The 24,166-nt window shown below is 32.7% G+C and overlaps 1 protein-coding gene and 1 non-coding gene across 2 annotated transcripts in view; one reads left to right on the top strand and one right to left on the bottom strand.

The window, feature by feature from the left end:
• The first annotated feature begins 15,822 nt into the window (after window positions 1-15,822).
• Window positions 15,823-24,166, top strand: part of LOC123709991 (matrix metalloproteinase-2-like) — a 127,681-nt gene continuing 119,337 nt past the window's right edge. Inside the window, exons 1-2 of the mRNA XM_045661642.1 lie at window positions 15,823-16,083; window positions 18,031-18,561. Of these exons, the coding sequence (XP_045517598.1) occupies window positions 18,238-18,561 (324 nt within the window). The 5' untranslated portion in view covers window positions 15,823-16,083; window positions 18,031-18,237. The remainder of the gene's footprint in view (window positions 16,084-18,030; window positions 18,562-24,166) is intronic.
• Trnak-cuu lies at window positions 22,975-23,047 on the bottom strand. Its single transcript has one exon. It is a non-coding gene; the product is annotated as a tRNA-Lys (tRNA).

Here is a 24,166-nt window from a genome sequence, read left to right as displayed (position 1 = left end):
AGAACGCCATTTGAAATATATTGAATTTAGAACTCTGAATTCAATGGTACTGTACAACGTCGTACTTTTCCATATAGGTCCGTCATAATGTTAATTTCGATCACATTATGTTCATTTCTCAGTACGATGACAATGTGAACATTTCGAATCATTCACCCGGTCTTTACGAGCGAATGAACGGGTTTACGAGCAAAGTAATGAACGGGATGGAGTTACAGCTTTCATAATTAATTTAGAGGTGCAAATAATCATATACACTGGTTTGGAATAGTACGTGTTGCATTGTTATGTCCCTTTATTGGGTTCAATCTGCTCGTAGGAGGGAGTAAAACTTTAGTACTGTGTAAAACACTTATTAGCAATGTTTGAGTTACAAGTATACTAAGGCCAATTTAATGTACGTTAAGTTTTACGTATTTTAATGATTTTTTGAAATTAATATGGCACATACTAATATTGTCCGTTTGCAAGTTATTGGTGATATGAATGCTTACAATCGTATCAAAGAATGGTCCAAAGCAGTGTTGACAGGGCCTTTGCCCCAAAGAGGGGCAATTTGGTTAATAATTCTAATAATAAGCTATTCAAAAGTGGATTAAAATTATTTGGAAGTCGATCTTTATCTTTATGTTTTAAAATTTTAATTTCGTTAACAATTTCGTAGTAATTTCTTACTTACCTATCATTTAAGTGTCTTAAGTAAACACTTACTTTTTTAATTTAAAAAAAATATGTATGTTACATTGGCATACAGGTTTAAGGTGGGGCTCGGCACAAAAAAGGTTGCAGAATACTGGTCTAAAGTCTGCAGAAATGTTGGCTTGTGACTTGTCATATAACACAAATGCCTAGGCACGCTATCTTTGGTCTCCGATATAAATCGTCATGGCATTCATGTGAGAGCATTATTCAGTCGGGTGCTCACAACTGGTGAGTTTTTTTACATTACTTACAACGAAACAATTATTGATGTGCCAGTAATTGAAGCAAGCGAAGTTCATATGCCATACGTTACGCCAAGAAGACGAAATATATAAGATCATTTGTTATTGTATACTACCTAACCTACTTAGAATTTACAGACACAGACAGATTACAGAGTGACGCAAGACGTAAAGCATCGGAATAAGTAACAACAATAATATATAACTTTTAATAAAAATCCTTTTTATTTAAGAATTTCAATGTTATTGCCCATCCACACTCTCTACGAGCCGACATGAGGGGACGCGAGCGCGAGAGTGTAGATAGCTCTCGTGGTTATTTATTTTGTTGTTAACTACTGTACTGGAAGGACGAGCGCGTTTTTTATTATGATGGAGTAAAGATTTTATATTATTTTATCAACTAATAAATAAAAAGCTTATATTGAATTATATTTATACTGCAGCACGATATTTTTTAGGCTACTGCATGGCTTTTATCGCGAGCTTTGAGCGTGGCGACCGAATCAGGAAATTCCGTAACGAAAATACATAACACAGAGATGTTAATACGCAGTATGTTTGGTCCTACTCTAACGCACCTGCGATAAAATACTGCATAAATAAAAAATAAATATATAATTATAATTGCATAAGTTGTTAAAAAATGTCTATTGCATAGCATTTTTTACAGCGGTAGTCCCTGAGTGCCACACGATTTGTTATTTATATGTGGATGACTATCACTCGTGAAGCCTCAACTCGCCTATATTCGTCACGAAGGCCCCGAGGCATCTACAGGGAGTCTGGAGCCGGCTTTATATATTTCATAAAAGGAATCCCGAAATAAGGAAGTGATACCGTTTTTTATAAGCAATAATTTGATTTATAGCATATTAATAAAACCAATTGAATGCAATAATAATTTGCTACTGGGAAGTGACTGATCTTCCTCGAACTTTTTTGTTGTTGGCCTCAAAAACTATCTGGATTAAGGGCTGACCTTAATGTGAACTAAGTATTTGACACAAAATTAAAATATATTTAAAAACCTGTGAATCATTTAAACATTACCGCAGACACAATAAACACAATTATATATATATATATATATATTTTGCAGCTTTAGACGGACGTATAGGTAAACGAAAGAAAGCATATAGTTTAGCTCTGCTTTAACGTCACGTTTCGTGAGTTTAAATTCTTCCTAATTATGCGTATGTTACTTCTAGTTACGATATTAAATTTTCATTACACCGCTGATAGTAATAGTTATTTCGAGAATATATTTGAGTATATTTCGCACAAATGTTTCAAGTATTTTATCATACATAGCTAGATTCAGAGTCGACTATTTTAGTGCAAGCTTTTGGATTGTCCTATAGTTTGTCTTATATTTTCGTATTTGGTATTTATATACATACGTTTATATATATACGTTTGGTATTTTCTATTCGATTTTAATAGTGTTTAAGAAAATATTTTTTGCAGTTACCCGCGTATAAATTTTATTTATTACAAATTAATTATTTTTAGTTCCGTTACCGACCATAAATGCTGTCAAGGACCAACTGTGGAGCAGCAATGTCCGGTTTTGTATGGAATTTTAGGAAAAAAAATATCGTATATTATTTTTTGTTAACTTTGAATTACAGCCAGGCTTATTAATAGGAGCGATATTTAATAAATTTGGCAATTTTTATTTTTCTATACTTAAGTTTTTCTAGATTTCATTTTACCTTTATTACCAATGGCTTTGCTAAGGCGTAATAAACATTAAACTTCTTTAAATATTAACGTAGACTTTAAAAGAAATAAATTGTGATGTATGATCATTGATCACTCACGCTCGCGAGTCGCGATACAGAAAGTCTCAAAATTACTTTTATGATTTTTATTTCAAGTGAATGCGATTAGGTGAAAAACTTTTTTATGCTAATAAATCGTACCTTTCAACAATACCGTGTTTCTCGTAAGTGAACACAACTTTGTTTCTGTGGCCCCGCCTTAGGCCCCCGAAACAGAACATGAACAATAATTCAATTATGTCACATTAGTGATGTGACAAACGAAATATTTGTGAGATTTTTGTTTCAGTCTTCAGAGAATCGTAATTGCTATCGTAGATTTTTTTTGTTATTGAGATAACACGTCATAAGACTAGTAGCCAGAAACTTGCTTATGCGGATATTACTCGATATATAAGATTCTCGGGACAATATCTCGGGTTAAAAATCACAGAAGGATGATATTTATATGGCTTATAAACAAAATCTATGAAATAAAACTGTTTTAGTGTTTGCTTGAATGGTTTTTGGGCCTCTCAAATGTGGGGCCTCATATCAAAATTAGTGCCTGGCCATGAGTGTTGTTAGGCTAATTTCTCTAACAAATAAAACACGCGACGCATTGAATGGACGGGTGGGCGATGCAATTGTCTACATCTGCATCGCTGAGTCACGTTGTATATCGTGAGTCGTGTGTGCCCTATTGTTGCAGGTACGTGAGGGAGCTTGCATCAGGGCTGCCAACGTTACAAAAAATTAACTTACCAACGTTACAAAAAAATAACTTACCTGTATAGTGTGGTGTAGTGTGGAAGCAGATAATCGACGAACAATTATTAGACGCTATATTATATGAAGGTCGTACTAAATATGGTTTTAACACTATACAAGTCAAGCTGATCAAGAAAGGTTGTCGTTGCCTTGCCAGTGCTTCCCAATTAGTTAATTGGTTTGGTATATAATCTCTTTTACTAGAATTTGCCAACCCTAAGTAATTTGCTTGTCACCTTTGCACGGTAGTAAGCATTTAAAGCAGGGGCGTGTTGAATTTGTTTTAAGGTCACGATACGAATAATATAATAAGCGATGTTATCAATACTAATTCTACAGATTTTAACTATTCTGCAGATGCCTTACACACACATGACTCTGAGTTTCCAACGAACACAAACACAGCGCACGCTTATACTCTCAAATATAGTGTGTATTATACACACCCATTCACATACATTCACACATACGTCTTACACGATTTTTGTTTGAATATAACACTAAGATGGCTTTGTATACATTAATCAAATTTAATAAAGACGTCTTTTAGTTTGTCCATAATAGACATCCACACATATTAATAGCACCGTTTCTGTTTATAATATTAATGTACATAAGACATTATACAAAGATAATATAATAAAATTACTTTTTTTATGTTTTAGATGTATCACGGAATAACTGTAATCTGATATTTCTATCATGAATTAAGTTTTATTATTTGTAATGTTTTTAATCAATTTTTTTTTAATATAGCCTGAGATTTAAATTTTATCACGAGACTACTCGTAATTACATACTGATAAGTGTATAATAGAGTTAGCAAAGACAGATCGAAAAGAATCCAGGAGGAGGCTTTTAGTCAAAAGAAACGGAAATAACAATATCAAACGTAGATTAAGAATATAATAACAAAACTAACTCCCATTTGATATTAATTTTTAACATGGCTTTATTATTATTCCTTCACATTACAACTCCTTTTTTCAAATGTTATCTCGCAATTTGAGTTTTGTGTTATCGTAGCGAACACGTTAGAAGAATTGACGTATACATAGAGATTTTGTCTTCTAGATGTCTATGCATGCGGCGGAACATGTTTTACTACGTAAAAGCAATAAACAGTGAAAGATTATGAAACTTATACGGCATACGAGCCTACGGGACGCCCAAAAAGGAAAGTCTTCGCAGTCCATGGCCAACGATTTTAGCGGATGTGTTGCCGGCCTTTGAGGGAGATGTTTGCTCTTTCTTTAAACAATTGGAGGTCGTATTTGCCAAGGAAGACCCCACTGGGAGTTGATTCCACAGTTCGGTAGTTCGCAAAAGAAAGTGTCTTGTGAAGCGGACCGTGGAAGACGTCCAGCCACCAAGGTGATGCTGATGAAAATTTTAATTTAAGCTTGCTTAGGTACACGGGCTGGAGCTTACCTGTTACGTCATCACTCAGAATGCCAAAAGGCTCGCGATTGCGTAGTGTGTGTGCAAGTGCCGGCCTACGGTAACGCTTAATTGTCGTCATAATGGTTTCTGTATATTCGAATTTCGTTTAAATAAATAAAGAATCAAGGTTTATGCGGGTACTACATATTTAATTACTTTTTTAGCTGTTATTACATTATATCTCTTGACGTTTTAAGCTTCAGTCTCTAGTCATCTTATTTAGCGTCAATCTCCTCTTCACACCTTGAGTGTCGCTTTATACCTGCAAGAATTTAAAATATTTTAGTGACTCATGCGCAGGACTAATGGTCGTCGTCCTAAATCTTTGTGACCTATCAAATCAGACTTTGCTTCACTGATTTAAAATTAAAAATCCAAATTGATTGACAGTCTGCCTGATGTTTTTGTTACAAATCTTAACAAAAGATTTGCTAAGAAGTAACATTTATAATCTAAGTATAATAATATATTTTAGCATGATTGTCTTAATATAACAAATAATAAAAGAGGGATTTTAAGATAAATGTTCTCTTTGCCAATAATAACGAATAATAATATTAAATCAAAAAATCTTTAAAAGGCTTACGTTTTTGACTTGGCTCTAATTGTCTTGTATTTGAATATTACACAAATGCATGAAGATGTATAAAATATGTTTTAGCATATGTTTGGTTGGTTTATAAACAAACTATAACAATTATAAAGACCACTTTCTTTCCATACTGTTAAAAATTCCTAATCAAATGGATCTTAGTTTTGTTATTATACTTTTAGTCTACGTTAGCTATTGTTATTTCCATTTCTTTGTGTACAGCAGTATGGAATCCTCCTGTACTTTTCATATGGATCTGTTGCTAACAATAGAAGAAGATATCTCATCATCCTCTCATCTCATCATCCAGTCATCAGCCTCTCGCTTTTGTTGTCTTCCCTCTTTATTTCTCATGGAGGTCCACCAGCGGGTGGCGTTGGTGGTCCAACTTTTATCTATGCACCTTGCAATATGGCCTGTCCATTTTCATTTCAGCTATAAGGCCTGGGTTAGCGCTTCGGTGACCTTCGTTTTCGACTTCGAATTTTTTCGGATCCCTTTTTATTTTTAGGACGCTCCGTTCCATTGCTCTCTGGGCACTCTTCAACTTCACTCTTTCCGTGAACGTCAAGGTTTGCGTTGTCCGTCCATATGAACAAGACGCGTAAAATTTAGAAAAACACTTTTTGAACGGATGCGGATGCGAAAGCTATGTATTTTTATTAAAACGTATAGTTATTTACATAATTCTAAATTTTAAATTTTTTTCGACGTTTCGCGTACTTTTCAGCGTGAATGGTCACGGTGACTGAAGACGAAGGGTGTTAAATGTCAACAATATCACAGCTGCAGAGAAAGTTGTTTTATCTGTATTTATTGCCCCGAAGTTGGTATCGACTAAAAGATGACGGGTTTTTGCAAAAATGACTCACGGTGTCCTCTGTTTTCGCGGATTGTTTGTCTTCGGGTTTTAATTTGGATATTATTGGATCCCAGGTGTTTGATAGATATATATATATATATACCATGCGTTTTTAAATTATATCTAATCTCGCCCTATTCAGGGCATAATCCACGGGAGGTGTGATAAACTTAATGAGTTTCTTATAATCTCCGAATTGCCATCGATTTAGGTAAAAAAGCTTCAAAGATATGTTATCATATAAATGTAGTTAACAATTGTTTTACTCCGTAGAAATAATGCGTAATGTTAATTTCGTTATCATTTGCAGGATGTCAGCGGGTCGTCGATCTGTCAGTACTAAAGTAATTATTACAAATTGCATATACTAAACATACATGCTCTATCCAATATTTATGGATTACGAGGTCAGTTTTGGTAAGTTAACTAGAAGTACTCTTTCGTCTCTTTCTGTCACAGTGACTTGCTGTGATAAAAAGAGACAGGTTTAGTAATAACGGTGTTTTAAGACAGAATTTATTAACTAGTGCTTTCCGGTTTAGTGGATAACATTTGTGCGTTGGTATCAAATTAATATAATTAGTAGTAGCTTAATCTTATCCTCCTTTTACATATTAACACTCTCAGCCAGAAGGCTAGCGAGTGCGTTGTCTGAATTTTAATTGGTATGCTCTTTTTTTGTAGGACTTTAAGTTCAATTGGTAAGGAAATTCAGCGAGTAACTGATTCCACATAGTGGTTGTGTGTGGTAAAAACTTCCAAATTATGACACTATTCTGGCCCGGGATACGAACACACTGCATCAGGGTTAAGAGCCGCACGCTTAACCGCAAGGCTTATTTCTCCTTCATGTCAGCCATAAAATTTCCTATGGTTTTAATCGTCTGATACTATTTATCAAGTAAAATTAATTAAATCTAAAGTTAAATGGTACGAACATTAATCTTTCTGTCCGAATCAATGTGAATGTTCTGAGAATACCCAGATAGACAATAATTTGACCAAATTATAGTATTTATACAATGACGAATGGCAATAATGAAGGTGCATAAAATATTTTTAACCGAATTCAAAAATGGGTTATCAGTTTGACTTGTAAATATCAGTAAATATCAGTTGGGGATATTTGAGAAATATGAACTATTGAGGAAGAATACGAAGGTGACCTCGACGTCCGTCGTTCCACGACATAACTTTTTTGAGACAGTATTTGCTGCGCACCAACACTATGTGGACCAGCTGCCTCTAAAGTATTTCAGAAGCAATTTAACTTAGGGTACCAATAAAAGAGCGTACCAATTGTTAAAAAGCCGGCAACGCACTTGTGACGCCTCTGGAAATGTCAGTGTGTATCACTTAACATCAGCTGACCCTCCTGCCTGTTTGCCCCCTGTTATATATATAAAAAAAGTTTCCGAGTACGTGTTCTTATATATAAGATTATATGTTTGTATACAAATTTAAATATAGTTGTTAGAAATTCTTTCCTCAAAGGCCGGCATCGCACCCACTAAATTGGGTGTCCAAGGGCTGCGATGACTACCCGTAGCCTCGTTTGCCCCCCTATCCTATAAAAAAAGATAATGATGCTGATGATTTAAATCAGGTAGTTGCAGGAGTGGCCGTAAACGCGTATCGTCACATTTATATATTATCTATAAAATCATATATTTAAAAAAAATAGTGGTTCTACAACATTTTAAGGCTCAACATTTCTGAATTTGGTTCGTGATCATTTGTTTTTTCTAATAGTCGACTCGACTTTTTGGGTCTAACGCATGCCGAGTCAGTTGATACGTAGACAGAACGTCCATTGGTGGTGGGGTTCAAATCTACGACCTATAGGCTATAGGTTTACGCCGAGGCAGCAACGTGCGACAGTGCGGCATACTACAGATTGCGGCATGCGGCACCTTGTGGCATGCTACAAATAGAAAGCATTTGCAGCATATGTGGCATACGGCAACCTATTTTACGCAACATCGTGCCTGGGTGGTGCCTGGTTCTATTGTGATGTTCATGGAGTGTTACGTGTCTATCTACTTGTTTGATCGAGGGGATACACCGTAGAACATGGCTGATCTAGTAACTTTAGCAGCAGCTTATTTACTACTAAGCCATGCAGCTAAACAACGGAAATAGAGACGTTGGTGGAAAAGAAGATTGCTTCAGAATGGCCCACGGACTAGCTTACTAACAAAAATTATGGTAGACGATGGCGCCTTATTTAAAAACTACCAGAATGTCTACTGAGGACTTTGAGGACGTTTTTTTTAATACATTTTCTTTAAGTCTCTTTTTTCGTTACACCACTCCATAACCGACCGATAATTCTCGCTTTCCAAAAGAAATACAAACAAATATATACCCTACAAACTGTTTTGACGCACTGAAAAAGGAACGGAATCCATTGTGACCGGATACAAGCTGCAACAGTCTGGCATGACGCAAGATGTTGCCATGCCGCACGCTTCTTGCCACAATATGCGACATTTTTAACTTTGTAGCATGCGGTCTTGGGGCATTCCGTAATGTCGCACAGTGTTGTCCCGGTGTAATATAGCCTTAATAGTCGTGGTTTAGCCATACTTATTAGATTAGACATACGGGGCTCCCCACCGTCAAAAACGTATTGGAGCAATATTTATATATATTTATTTATTCGTATTTAAAAAGCTCAGAGAAAAAAAATCCTTAAAGTTATGTTTACAACAATAATTTTAATCAAGTTCTTGGTAATACACATGTTGATAACATTATCGTCACCTAATTGAATTTCTTCTAATACTGGGATTATATTATTAGTATTTTATTGAAAGCCCAAAAAAATATTCTTGTTTATTTGACCCACAACTCAACAGATTAGAGAAAATTATTAAATCAAAGACTCCTTAAATATTTGTTTAACTTCGGTTCAAGTGGTAAGATTAAACTATGCAGATAGCAGCTCCAGTACATGTGCCTACCAACATTATTATATATGTTTACCAAAATCTAAACATATAGCCAAAATTACAAATATTAGCACACTACTCATACAATGGTTTTCCTGATTCCTTATAAATGTTATGACGAGCAGTATGCGCGTGCGCAGTTATCTGTGTACATTGTTTGATTGACGTATTATACCGTCAGTAACATATTCGGCCCGCTTTCATTGACTCTCGATTTTGGTATTAGGTATAGGATATGCCGCATAGGAACGCGATGAACCCGAGAAATGAGTAATCACATAAATGTCGACCAAAGTATTCAGTTTAATTATTTGTGGAGTGACAAAGAGGAAAAGAAGAGAACACTTTAAAAGGTGGATAGACCAGATTACGTAAACAGCGGGAGACATGCCAGAAAATGGCACAAACAGAAATGACAGGATTCAGAAGAGACATTTGCCAAAAAAGCCACTCCAATGAATAAACGTAGATGATACAATAGTAAAATTATTTAAAGATACTTAATAACTGAAATAAAAGGCTATTATTAAATAGGACTTTAAAACGCATTTCATTATTTCAAAAAAGAACACTTTTATAACGATCATGTATACGAATACGTAATAAAATAGTAAGCGTGAAATGATGAAGAGAACGGGTCAAAAATGGTTTATTTGACAAAATCAGTATACAGATATTATATTGGAATCACAATTTTTATATATTTTATATATAGATATATATAATTATAAAGAATGTACTCGTAGATTAGATTAAGATTGAAAAGGAACCATTTGTAGGTGAAAAATAATGGTACACAAGAACATAGTGTCTTTTTAACAGGGACCGTAAGTAGACAAGTGTATGACAAAGAACTTTCTTATGTCAAATATCTATTTTAGTAAATTAGGCTAGATCAGATAAAAAAATTATGACATTTTAATTAATATATGTACTTCATTTGGCCAATTGAAATATTTCACTCACGTGCGTTATATGCTATGGATCATGTGTAAAAGGTCTGTCCGCTACTCGCTGTTTTGTAGCCGTATTCTTAAAAATCCGCAAGTTCAACGTCTAACGAGTGACGTGTGAATAAGGCAAAACCAAACCATTAAACGATGCAAGTTCACTGCTTTCTGAGTACTTGACCCAAATTTATTACCGTTATTCAACTGATGACTAAGCGACACCTCAATAGTTCGATATAATGTTAAGTATCATCAATTTTTGTGACTAGTAAAAGTATAACTCATTTGTTTTCATAGTAAATAGTTATAATGAAACGATTGTTTTTTTTAAAGGGCAGATAACTGTGAGTATAACGCTGGGATGGTTCTAATAATTTCTAATAGAAGATTTGTTTATATTATCGTGAATTGTAAAAAAACAAATTAGTTGCTTTCACTAAAGTGTTTATAATACATATCATAAATATGGCAAATGGGCAATCAGATAACTTTGTAACTAGTAAGGTCGCTTTTTAACTACTAATTAAAATGATAATTTTATAGTAAAAAGTACAAACAATAACCTTAACTTAAAAGCTGTTGACGTGCGTTCATAATCACAGACTAATACAAAATAATCCAGGCCTATAACGTTTTATATATAGGATATATATTCGACGTTGTACAATCTTCTGTTTGTATGTGCCCGGTGTACAGCAACAGCGATCCAAATGTTTTTGTATGGAAATTCGATGTGGCAACCTTTACCAGGCACAGTACCTAATAACACTGAAAACTCAATATAGCAGTGGGATATATAGTTTATTAAAATCTAAACATAACAATCAAATATACAGTGTTTACTATATTCTTAATCTACATAATATAATATAAAGAAAATTAAAACAAATTTAAAAAATTTAGTCCCTGTGGCAGTGTGTACCTTTAACGCTAGTAGGATTTCCTCGCTTGATTGTGATACTTATTCGTACCTATTTACGTCAGTATCAGGATAGCGAGTCTCAGATTACCTAATGATAACGATAGCGAGAGGTCACTGAAATTCAGTGCTGTATACAAATCTGTTAACCCCAGCAACTTTCTATTATAGTATTTAAATCTAAATTGTTCATCGCTAAAATTGTTTGTATCTTAATATTTCTGTCTTCCAATATAACAAATATATTTTATACATCTTATCAATAAGTGTAATATTTTATTGCAAACGCAGCCCCGCTCGAGCGAGACCCTATACATAAAAAATGTCTTTTACGTGTGGTCAGTGATCTAAAAATGTAATTTATGTCGTAATAAAATTTTAATAATACCCCATTAAATCAGCGTCAATATTGTATAAATTGCATTTATTTCTATTGAAGTTTCAGTTCATCATATTTCTAAATCTGTTTGACAAAATCAATTTCTTTTATAGATTTACAGCGAATATACACTTATTGTTATACTAAAATTAATCTCTATTATTTTAGATTAAAATATTAGAATATAAACTTACCTATAACTAAAGAGAATAATACAAAAATAGCTAATATGTTGCACTGTAATATTAAAACGTTAAATGTTAAGTAAAAAATTGTGGCATTTTTGGTTGATCGTTGTAGTTGTTCTGATTTTTGTGGTATTGAGAGGTGACGCACGAGATCGCTCTGGGCGCTCTGGGTTTCTTCTTTGGTATGTGACAAAAAACTGTTGTGAAAACAAGTATGGATGGATATGTGTGCTATACGTATAGTCCGCTTATCAGTTATATATCTATATACAAATATGTACGTATAAGTTGTATAATTTGTCCGTAATATAAGTAAGTTTTGTGTGATTAACGGTATGAACAATAAAAGATAATGAGAAATATGTACAGTTTTGTGTGTATTGTATCAATTTTCACTGGTGTAAAAAACAGTATAATGAGTAAAATAAATATTTGTAATACATCATGCATTGCTCATTCAAAATGCAAATGAATGTGTTAAACCAACACTATAGATTAAATTCAAATATAACACGAACAACAAAAACTTTTTTATAAATACCTGAGTAGCGTCTTAGGTCTTAGAAATAGGTTTTACCTTTCGAATAGAAATCGTGTAGTAAACAATTGAAAATCAATGCATTGAAAAAATAGGGTTGCGCCTAGTAGATAGTACCGGTCACTACAGAGTTGGCGCTTTCCTCAACGAATATGTACCTATAGTAATAGTCCACTAGTAAAGGTCCACTGCCACAGGAAACAAACTTTTAAATTTGTTTAAGGTTTCTATTTAAGAATTTTTAATTATTATTATTACTTAAGAATATTGTAAATACTGTACATTTGTGTGTTTTAAATAAATTTAAGCTAAATATTATGAATAAAAACGTGTCAGATTAGTGAATAATTAACGGATTTATTCCTTTTATATATCATCGTTTCTCTCTTGTTTAGAAAATCCGTTGTTTTTGGAAATTTAAACAGTTGACAATCGAACGCGTACTTCAATGATATCATTATACAAGGAAAACAAATTTTCGAAAACACTTCAGTAGGTCACCCTCGATATGACGAATTAGCTTCGTCATATAGATTATTGATTTCTCGAAAAGAAGGAAGTGTTATTTAGCTGAGTTAGGTAAAGCAGGTAGACGAACAATAACATTCAATGCGTGTGCGCATATGGTATTGATTCCAAAGTAGGATGGTAATGACTCGCTTTGGTACCTTGTTATAAATACTTTGAAAAGTTCTAGTTAAATATGTGTAAACCACGTGTTAAATGTTGATTTTTATACGGAAACGTAATGTCTAGTATAGTTAAATATAATTTTGTTTCAAGTTTAATTTTAACGTTTGCTAAAACTTACGACCACAGGTTGTCTACATAAAGTTGCGATTATAAAATGCGTTTTAATGCGGTTAAGTGTTTTAAATCTGTGTCACCATATGACGTATATTAATTATCCACCACTGCCTCAATATATATATTATGTACTATATATATGATATTATAATACGACAGAATGTTTTTACTATTACTTTTTGTAAGGTGTAGAGTACCTAAGAAACATTGTCGTCTAAGTTACCATATCATGATTTAGATACAGAAGAAGCCAAGACTGTCACTGTTTTCATTATTTAGTATTAATAGAGAACTGTAAACTTACTTGGAAAGCGTGAATTTAATTATCGTATCTTCCGATGTAACATACAAATTTCAAATTAGAAAAAAAAATAACGTTTCTTTCATTTTTCTCACCTGTCTTTGTCTTGAATGTTAACAAAGAATAATACATTTTGCCAATTACAGAAGTATTATAGTTATATATTATATATAACAATGTAAAAAATTAAACGCATTTATATAAGTATGTAACGTTAAATGAATAGACAAACAGCGGCAAATTTTTCTTTTCAATTTTTATTGAAGGCTTCAACTTGAATCCGACTGATCCTGACTGATATAGTCATACAACATAGGACTTTACAATATACATTATATCTTATTATTATATTACTTTATTAATAAAGTTTATAAAGCGTACATTTGGCTCCCAACGCTGTTACTACGTGATGAGAAGGATGTAATTTTATATGAGTCAAGTTTTACTTTTTTATGAAATGACTTTGTGGTTTCTGGTTACTTACTTACGCTAATAATGAATCATTTATGTTCATTGAAACGTCTCTGCGCGCCATTTTCGTTTATTTTCTTACTCTCATACTACTGTATCTCACACAATACAGATGGTATAAGTGTTATTGTTAGCATTCATATGAGCTAAAGGTAACATATAGATCGCAAATTTGGTTGCTTACTAACGCGCACCATAGAAAACTATAGTGTTTCAAAGATTGATGGAACGATGTATGATAGGGAAGAGTAGAGAAGATAACATATAGGATACATCATTAAGAATGACTAAGGTAGAAGATGTCTCAATGAAAATAAATTAACTTAACTAGGCACATGGCAAAGGGAATAGAAAAATGTAGCATCAAAGTAGTAAACTGTTGCCCTAGGTACAATAAATGCAAAAGAAGTTGACAATTTAGAAGGTGGATAGAACAGATTCTGGAAACAGCACAGTTTAAAGGAGTCCTTTGCTAAAATAGGGCACAGTGATGCCTAAGAATGAATTAGATGATAGGAAAATAAATGTATGAATTGTAATGTACCTGAAATAAAACGATTTTATTATTATTCATATTAAGTAATTTTGTTAGTAACGAAAAGAAAATAATTTGTCTGTCGTGTCAATAATTTACGAGTCTTTTTATTGATCATTTAAAGTACTCCCTTTATACATCGAAGAAACAACTATTTGTTTATAAAAGAGCTGAACAAGTTGCCGGTCTACAAATCAATATATTACCAACTGTCATATATTTGTAATATACTCTTGCATTGGTTTGAGACCAAGACACATACAATTTTAGACAATTATGTGGGACAGTTCAAGGATAAGCAAATGTATAAATGACAATTAAAACTAAAAAAACAATATGAGGGTAGCACGCTCAAGCCACTAGGCCAATACTGGTCCCTTAAAACTAAAAGGCCTATGTTAAACTGATTTGTTATTGGAGATAACAGACCCTTTGTTATCTTCATAATTTTTGCTAATCGCTATCTTTTTGCGCCTGACACATGTCCATTCTCGTAAGATGAGAAGCTGGTTTCCTCATGATGTTTTACTTCACCGTACAAACATTGCAAATGATAGAAAAATTAGACCTTTTTTGTGGTTCAAACGCACGATATAAAGCTATGACTCTGGTTGGAACTAAAAAAAAAACATTTTTGTCGGTTCACAGAATTATTCGCAACGAAAATGCTGCAAATCGTAGTTTATCAACATCTTATAAAATGTAAACCACATGTTAAACGCATAAAAACATCTGACGGTTTAAACTATCAAACAAGCTGAGAATATAAAAAAACCTTTTATTGACTTAAGCGTTATTTAAACTGTGTAATACTATAATCTATGTAAGTCTAGACGCTTTTGAGACATCACTAGATTTAAAGCTTGTATGGAAGTAAGTTGCGGCTTATAATTTTTTCGACGTTATTATGAGTATCCTAATTTTACTTTTATACACAATTTATAGAGAAATATAGTCTACAACACTCAATACATTACCGGATTAAAAAACGGGTTATTGTGAAAAAAAATTATTTTGAATTTGTCATGATTATCGCGCTTTTATCTAGTAATGTACTCTTTTTTAATCTAGATTACTATAATGAAGCTATATCAATGCATTCAGTTATTATGTAAGTCAAAAACCAACAGCAATTAGCGGTAAATCGAATCACAAATGCCCAAAAGCTTTCAAAGCTTTTTGTTCAAAGTGCTAATTGCGACCATACTAATATACGAAATCGAAAGAAATTTTAATCATACAAAATTTCTTCTTGCACGCACTTTTGTGTCTACAATAACCCACAAAGCGCCACTCACACATGAATAACCCACGTCAAAGCAAATGCATTAAAGTTCAAAGTAATACCGTTGAGTCCCGTGGCAAAAGTAAATTTAGTTTAGTACAGAACCGCGCTCAGCCGCGTCGCTCGTGTGAGCGTCCCGCTCAAGGACATTACGAAAATTTGACTGAAAACGTATATAATAAGTAATTAAGTGAACATTTATATTAAATATTGAATCGTGCTCTAATATTTTAATATAAATTTTAAGTAGCGTGTATTATAAAGTTTATATCAGTGCTTTCAGTGTTCGTGTTGTCTCTTTCTATCAAATGAAAGGGAAAGGAAGATTTTAGCATAGTGCTTTTTATGGTTTTCTATTGTAAAGCGAATTGAGAAAATGTAAGTTTCGTTTGTTTTATTATTTCAGTGTTGTTTTATTAATTTAACTATTAACGTTTATTAAGATAACACACTTTTAATTGGTACTGGAATATTATTGACATTGCACGTTATTATACATTATACTAACTATTGAATTGAACTTGATGTTAGATTCGAGTTTAAAATTCCTTAACGCCTAAATACGGCATCAGGCTTCATTTCTGTGCCTCTTCTTCTGAGCACCAGGAATCAGCCTTTTCAGCATCACCCTGTGTTTTTTCCGCCGATAATCGAACCGACGACCTCTAGCCTTGGCGTTACACAAACCATGGAGTCGGCAAATAATATATATTAAATTTATGGCCACATAAAATGCCTTGACTTCCCTATAATATTTCAATACTGTTTGGTAATACTTTTTTGCCCTTTTTTGCTGACGAATGACATTTGCGAAATGTAAATTCATGACATTTTATGCTTATTATCACAAATATGATTTATATAGATAACTCTCGCGCGCCGTAATTAAAATCAATGTTTATAAATAGTTGCACTTAGACTGAGCTTGGTTAACTTGTGCCAAGCATGTGAGTCGATGCATTTGAAATGGTTAGTCATAAATCTGTTGATAGTAAGAGAAAGATATTACAATAAAGATACATATGCTAAGATACTTTAGGTGTTGGAAGAGCAAAAGTGGATATTTTTTTGGTTCAATTCAAAGAAAATTTGGAAAATACTTTTCAAGACGATTTTCACTTGAATAGAATAAATAGTCTATTAAACTTAACAAGCGTTTCACTAATACCTTTATCAAAAAATGGTTCAGCGTTTAAACATTCACAAGGAGGCAGAAATCTTCGACGAAAAGATTGAAAGTGCCAATGCCTTCTTCAACGTATGTTTTTTGTATGTATGTTTAGGGCTAAGTTTGGTAAGACAGTTCTTTAAACACACTGGTGCTTGAATTTTTTTTTTATCACTATATATCTATTGGTTATCAGCTTAAATAGGCTAGACAGACTGCAGTAGAATTAAAGTTTTAATTTACATAATACGACTTTGTACTCGTCTCTCGTCATCTCATAGTTGAGTTAAAAATTAAATTCCCGATAGAACAATAAATAATTTTATAATGTCAATTGACAAAGAATGATTTATGTGACGACATTGTTATCACTGATATTACTTAATGTACATAAAACAATAAATAACTATTTATCGACGAGCGTTATATTCTATATTATATAATAAATATATATATATATATATTTTTTTTTTTCGAATTATATTTAAATTGGTACAGTGATTTGTCGTAAAACTTGCACAAATCAATAAAAGCGACATGGCCCTCAATACAACATTTATTTTAGTGTAGAATACACAGAAAGGTATACTTAACAATTCTGTCAAGAGAGTTGGTCTTTTGGCTTGTAAGTAGTTCTATTATAAAGAATAAACACATGAAGTATGATTGTGATCGTCAGCTGTTTATTAAGACATTTTTTATTTGCACACGATATAACCTACTTACAATGTATTATTACTGTGAAATTGGTTAATACTGAATCCGTGACAAAAGATTTCACTAAGATACGAATAATTAGTCATAATAAGATGTTATGTTATTTAAAATATGCGGTTTTTAAACAACTAGTTTTCTTGATGCTTTTTATTAAGAGGAAGGCAGGCGAGCGGACGGCCATAAAAGGCAACTACCGCAGCCCATGGACATCCATTTTATTAGTGGATGTATGACCGTCTAAGCGAGAAGTATGCTTTTTTTTTAAATAACGCAGGGTCCTCCTTAGGAAGACTTTCCCTGGGAGTCGATATCTCAAGAACAAAATTTGCTTTGTTTATATGTTGTTGTAAATATTATATTAAAATTAATTATTATTTAATTGTGCGCATTTGTTATAAGTATATTGATTATAATTTATGAAGCCATATCTTTTGTTGCAGAATCGCTTCAATATCTTGTACACACAAGAATATTATAAGTGTAGAATAAACAAGGGCGCCGCCCACGTTGCACGATAACGCAGCTTCCCGACAGAGAAATTAATCTGGAACTCGGTAACAGGAAAAGAGCCGATAAAGTGCCAGTAGCACAAAAAGAATCGGCTAGAATACTAAGATGACAGAAAACTATCAATTAAACACGAAAATATGACGAAATTCAACGAATCCGATAGGTGTAGGATATCGAATGAATGCATCGAGAAGCATTCAATAGTGTGTAATGTGAAAGACGAAAGCAGGGGATCGATTATCGCGAGGGTACGAATGGACGTTTATAGTGAATCAAAGCCAGCCGCTTATTTGAAATTTAAATGTGCGCGGGGTCCCCGGGAGTTTGTTAACTGTAGAAGGACAATGGGTATGCACGTGCGAGCTTTGGCCGTGCTTGGACTAGTGTTCATGTTAGTGACGACTGTTCAAGGCGCGCCCGGAAGGAAGCGACCGAGTCGTAGTGCACATGAAAAAAATGCGGTGAGTTACCTTTAAAGATCAATCTTATAATGTTCCTATGCTTTTACATTACTAAAATTTTATCGAATACAAGCATTTGTCATTGTTAGGTTTGCATTTGCAAACCTATGATTAAGACCAGTCTGAGTTGAGAGTTCAACACAGAAAAACAATTGACAAAGAAGAATTCATTCACTATAATGCTTTATGCTTCTCTGCTGAATATATAAGAATGGTGAAGTCTTGCTCTTTCCCGAATTCGAGACGCATTTAAAGTGAATAAACGTATTTTGATTTAATTTGTATAATACCGTTTTCACCATAGTGCCGCTATATAATAGAGTATATAGCCTTCCTCTAAAAATTTAATGATAATATTAAACTTTAACTTTATATTTTTACCAGGCTGTATTTAAATTCTTTACAATATATCTGAAATGACAATTTCTGTTATGATTTTGTATTCAAACACGTCGTGGTCTGATCCCGTATGTTAAGGACTCCCTAAAATTATGTATTGCATACAAAACAGTTCACTAACATCCGCCAGAAGATTGTTGTCTCGTCTGGCGTCTGCCGGAAACTGACAGCATATTGTTGACTACAAGCTTATTGTTTGCGTGAAAAATGTTTTTTTCGTGTCTGATCCTTCACCTTATTTGTTTTTATTAAACTCTGTACTATAAAACGAAATGATAGATACACTTGTGGTGGGCCACACATCGGTTTTTACATTCATAACTTTATTTTATTTAAAAAAATATTGTCTTTATTGCCCATAACTTCTTATTGTTAGGCCTCGGTTTAACTTAAAAATTAATAAAAAAAAATATTTTTTAAATAATTGCCAGAATTCACTTTACGTGTATTAATTTACACGATTATAAGTTACAGACAATTAAATTTCATTTAATTACTGAACCGGACCTTAGAACATAAATTTCATTAGTTGAGTTTATATTTGGAATTAAAAAATTGTTCATTTTAAGATTGCCTTCATGGATAAAACTATAGTGGATATTGACCAGAGAAGTGAATCTACGATAAGTATAATTGATATGACACCATTAGGCACTTTTCTCTAACTCAATAATTTGACCAAAAAGTTTCCGTGTCGTATTGGATTGGCGGTGACAGACGGAAGGACTCTTTGTTAGATTAATGGGCTAAGTGACGAGTGGGAGGTGTAATACCTGGTGACTTGAGGATGTTCACAACCATTTATTATCCGGCAAACTGTGAAAAATCTGACAAATTTCACCGCGAACCATAAATCTTTTGGAGTGTCTCATGCTTTGCATTTCCTTGGCGATGTTTTATGTAATACATATGTTAGGATTCCTATTTTCTAGTTTAAACATCGCAGGTCACGCGTGAATTTAAATCGTTTTATATTGCGAAAAATCTAGTTTATCTGACAATAATAATTTATGCTATAAATTGAATTATTTAAGTCTAGTTACAATAACGATAATTAATTACTGTGATATAATTATGTAATATTTATCATTACATATAACTTACCTCATTTCTGTATATATACATAAAAATATGTATTTTTCATGTAACTGTGGAATTACTTTACAGTAATTTTTTTTAAATTAGTTTCACATCCAATTTGATTGATTTATCGATTCGATTACTTATATATTATAGTTAATACTTTTAGGATAGTTATATTTTAAAATATTAAAAGTTCAACGCACGTATCAGTTGATAAACGATTCTTGGTTAGGATGATTGAAATCAGAGTTGAACCAAATTTAATTACAGTTTAAACACAGCATGACCGCGATGGTTAGCGACTTCCTGCGCCCGCGCCGGATAACTAGGTCGTGTTTGTTTTAAAATTATATTAATGATAACTAGACCATCGCGATGTTTTATAGCATTACTGCAATAATCTGCGCTATTAAACATTATAAGTACGATAATCGGACCTCCCTTAAAATGTTAATAAAATCGCGTTTTACAACTCAGTTCCAAATACACTTTTGAATGAATATTTGTTATTTTTCGACGCAAAAAACGTTCGTTTTTTACAAACAGAAAGAATTTTAAGTATATAACAGATTATCGTATTTCTGGTAAGACTCAGACTTGATTCAGTTCGAAGATATGGAAAGGTCGTCGGCTAGAAACTTGATGGTCTGAATAACAAACGGGAAAATTTAAAATTATTTTTTTATTAACTTGAAAAATAATAGGATTGCTTGTACTAATTTAGTCAGATTACAGTAAAACTTTTATTGTGACATTAAGGCATATATATAGGAGATATTAAATATTGCTAGTATTTAATTATTTATTTTGTACTCTTATTTTATTGCCGCGTAATCCCTAAGCTTAAATATTCATAATTGATAGTGATTTCTGTTCGCTTTATTTAAGAACAAAGTCGCCCGCATCACCTAGTCGTTAACACAATCGTAGTGACTCAGCCGTTCACCTGAGAGTTTCGCAATAGGTTTTTATCCAAAGTCCAAATAGGTGTGCAATCTTTCTATATTTACCCTGGAAACTGGATTTATTTTAAGCGTAGGAGTATTCTTCGGATTTCACTTTCATATAATATGTTTAGCGTAGGACGAAATTGTTTGGCTGTTATATTAAATGTTGTATTCGTAACTAACTACTGATAACTTGGTGCTTCTTTCCAATTATTGTTAATTCTAGATTGAATAACGCATTAAAGCCCTGGTAAGGTATTTGACAGCTAGTGAGGTCGTTATCAGTCAGTTAACAGTTGAATCGCTAGCTTAGTCACGTGATCGATTGTAAATAGTTCTGTATGGTGATATCTGCTTAAAAAATTGTTTTGTCTAGCGGCTCTTGGCGGAGACAAAGCGATCTAGGGATCATTTAAATGATTTTAGTAGTTTGGTTATTCTAAATATAAGAATTGTATTTACTCTATTCCTACTACATGAACATTGTAACTATGGTAATAAATCCGATACAATCTTTCGCCCACATCTTATTAGAGAGAAACTGTTGTGAAGGAGCCGGGACGAATTGTTAGTGTTACGTCTGGATTCCTCTTGAATTTACTTTAAGCGAAATCTTTACGCCGATTGAACAATGTTAGTTTAATTTAAATGAATTATCCGATTTGTTCTGTTTATATCTTTCGGTTGTTAATCTCTGTTTGTTTATGCTATTTTGGCGAGGAATGTGATTTGCGCTTAAAGTCCGAGTCTACGATTTTTTATATTACGCCTGAATAATAATTAAATTGTTGAAAAACCGTTTAAATACTCGTTTTACAATCAAGCAAGATGTAATTGTTAGTGTTTTGATTTTATGTCAATCATAGATAATAGAAAAAGAGAATATTTTAATAAAACTTTACCGGGAGTAAGATGCCTCATAAAACAATACAAAGTTCATACTCCTTATTAAAGCAAAATCATATTGCATCATTTTTAGTATTGGTATACTTCTAGTATACCTGTCTCTTTTCATAACTGTGTAAACATAATTTGAAAGAAAGAGACAGAAAAGTAATCTAGTCATGAGTACATTTAAATTTTATACATTTAGCTTTTATGTATAATAATGATGATGATGAAGATTATGATCTGTTTAACTGAACACATGCAGACACACACGAGAAATTTTTTAAAATGCATATGTTCCAAATTGTACAGTACTGTTGTGTATATAAATATTAAACTTTAGTTATTCTATTGTAAAAGCAAAATCTCGCGGCGTTTACTATTGCAGTATTATCGGACTGGCTGATTGCAACATTACTCGACAAACAAGAGTAATTTGTCTTAATCTCGTGCAGTAATCAAGCAAATAACAGCAGATATATTTATATTATACTGTTTTTTAACCTTCGTTATGATCAATATGATTTAGTGATACTCTAAGAAGGGGCGGGGCAAGTTTACTATGATTGTCTCGGAATTGGAGCAGAATTCTTTTTTAGGAATGAACCAGGTACCTGCGACACTGGCACACATTAAAGCATTGCAAAACACTGAAAACACCTAGCCATAGGAAAACTTTGAAAGTTCAGTCAAATTAAGTTGCGATATTTATTTTATATTTTATAAATATGTAATTAATTTCGTAGTTACATTACAACGTATATAGTAATAAAGCTAATTTCCGTTATTTTTACTTCGATTTATTTACCAAACTTACGTTAAAAATATTACCTCGCTTTTTTTAAATCTAGCAATTGTATTTTAAACAACGTGATAGCAACCGATACAATCTCTGACTACATATATTTAATAGCTTTTTTAAAGAAATTTCAATTTAAAACATGTTGCTTCTTTTGCTAAAATTGTATAGGATTTAATATAATTTTTTGTACTTACATGAAACTAAAAATAATATTTACACATGTATACTAAATTAATACTTATTAATACCGAAGTAGTAATACGTATTAAAGAACAAAAAAGTAAAAAAAGATACCGCCCAACGTGGGGCTCGAACCCACGACCCTGAGATTAAGAGTCTCATGCTCTACCGACTGAGCTAGCCGGGCCGTGAAGTTTTTTATGAAATAGAAGTATACTTAACATACTTCCTACTAGACTGTTTAATCTTATTCAAGGTGAAGTTAATAATAATCCAACTTTTTTAGTTTGTTGCTTGATACATTTGATACTTCAGAATGAATATAAAAACATATTCAGAACAATTATATTTTTGTGTGTATACCAATGTTACTGTTAATCCTATTTGTTACCAATTTCTTGAACACCCTACAAATAAAATTACTCGGTACAAAAGGTTTATAACGGCCTTATCGCTTAACCTCTCTATTCCAGGCGATCAACCACATTATATCATTACATTTTTTAAAATCTTAATGTATTTGCCAAAAATATTAAAGCTCGAATTTCCGTTTTTTACTGGACCCTAGGTCTTCGTTATTGACCCAATTTTGAATTATTATAACTTATATTTGAGTGCTCTTTGGCAGGCATTATTCAGAAAAATGTATTTTTACCGCCAAATAAAAATCGAAGTTGAAAAAAGGTTGTATTTAAATTTGTTTTTATTTTAAAACAAATTTGTCAATTATCAATTAGCTTCTGTCTCATTTTTATGTTAGCAAACCTCTTTTGACGGTTTAAAAAAAAAACAATTATAATGATAGTTGTTATTCAAATGTAGAATAATTTAGGTATCCGCTATTTCTAACAACTAAAGCGAGATTAATGCAATATTTTAAGATCACAGATTTGTTTTTCGATGATAGAATCCTTTAGTAAGTAAGCAATCTCTCATTTCAATTATCTCAATGTAAAAAATGAATTGAAACTTGAAAAAAAACAGTAGTATTGGTTCACTGTAATGGCGTAAAAGCCACAATTCACAAGCAAAATGCGGCAAAAGCTCAGAGACAATAACTTTAATGATTGAAACACGTCCGGGGGCACTTGTTCGTCACTTCGTTAATTACTCGGATGCTCCAGGTACAAATTAATGCATACTCGACCGTCGTCCCAATTTGGAAATGCAAATTCTATTATTAAGTACTAAACTTCACGTTTCAGTTTGGCTGTTATTAAATGGCTGTCCTGTTTTTTATTCTTTATTCTATTTACGCTTTATTCATAATCCTAAATCCCTGATATAGAAACACATTTTGTAATAC

This window comes from Pieris brassicae, chromosome 5 (genome assembly GCF_905147105.1).
Source record: "Pieris brassicae chromosome 5, ilPieBrab1.1, whole genome shotgun sequence".
NCBI lineage: Eukaryota > Metazoa > Arthropoda > Insecta > Lepidoptera > Pieridae > Pieris > Pieris brassicae.
This window is presented reverse-complemented; position numbering and strand designations above follow the sequence as displayed.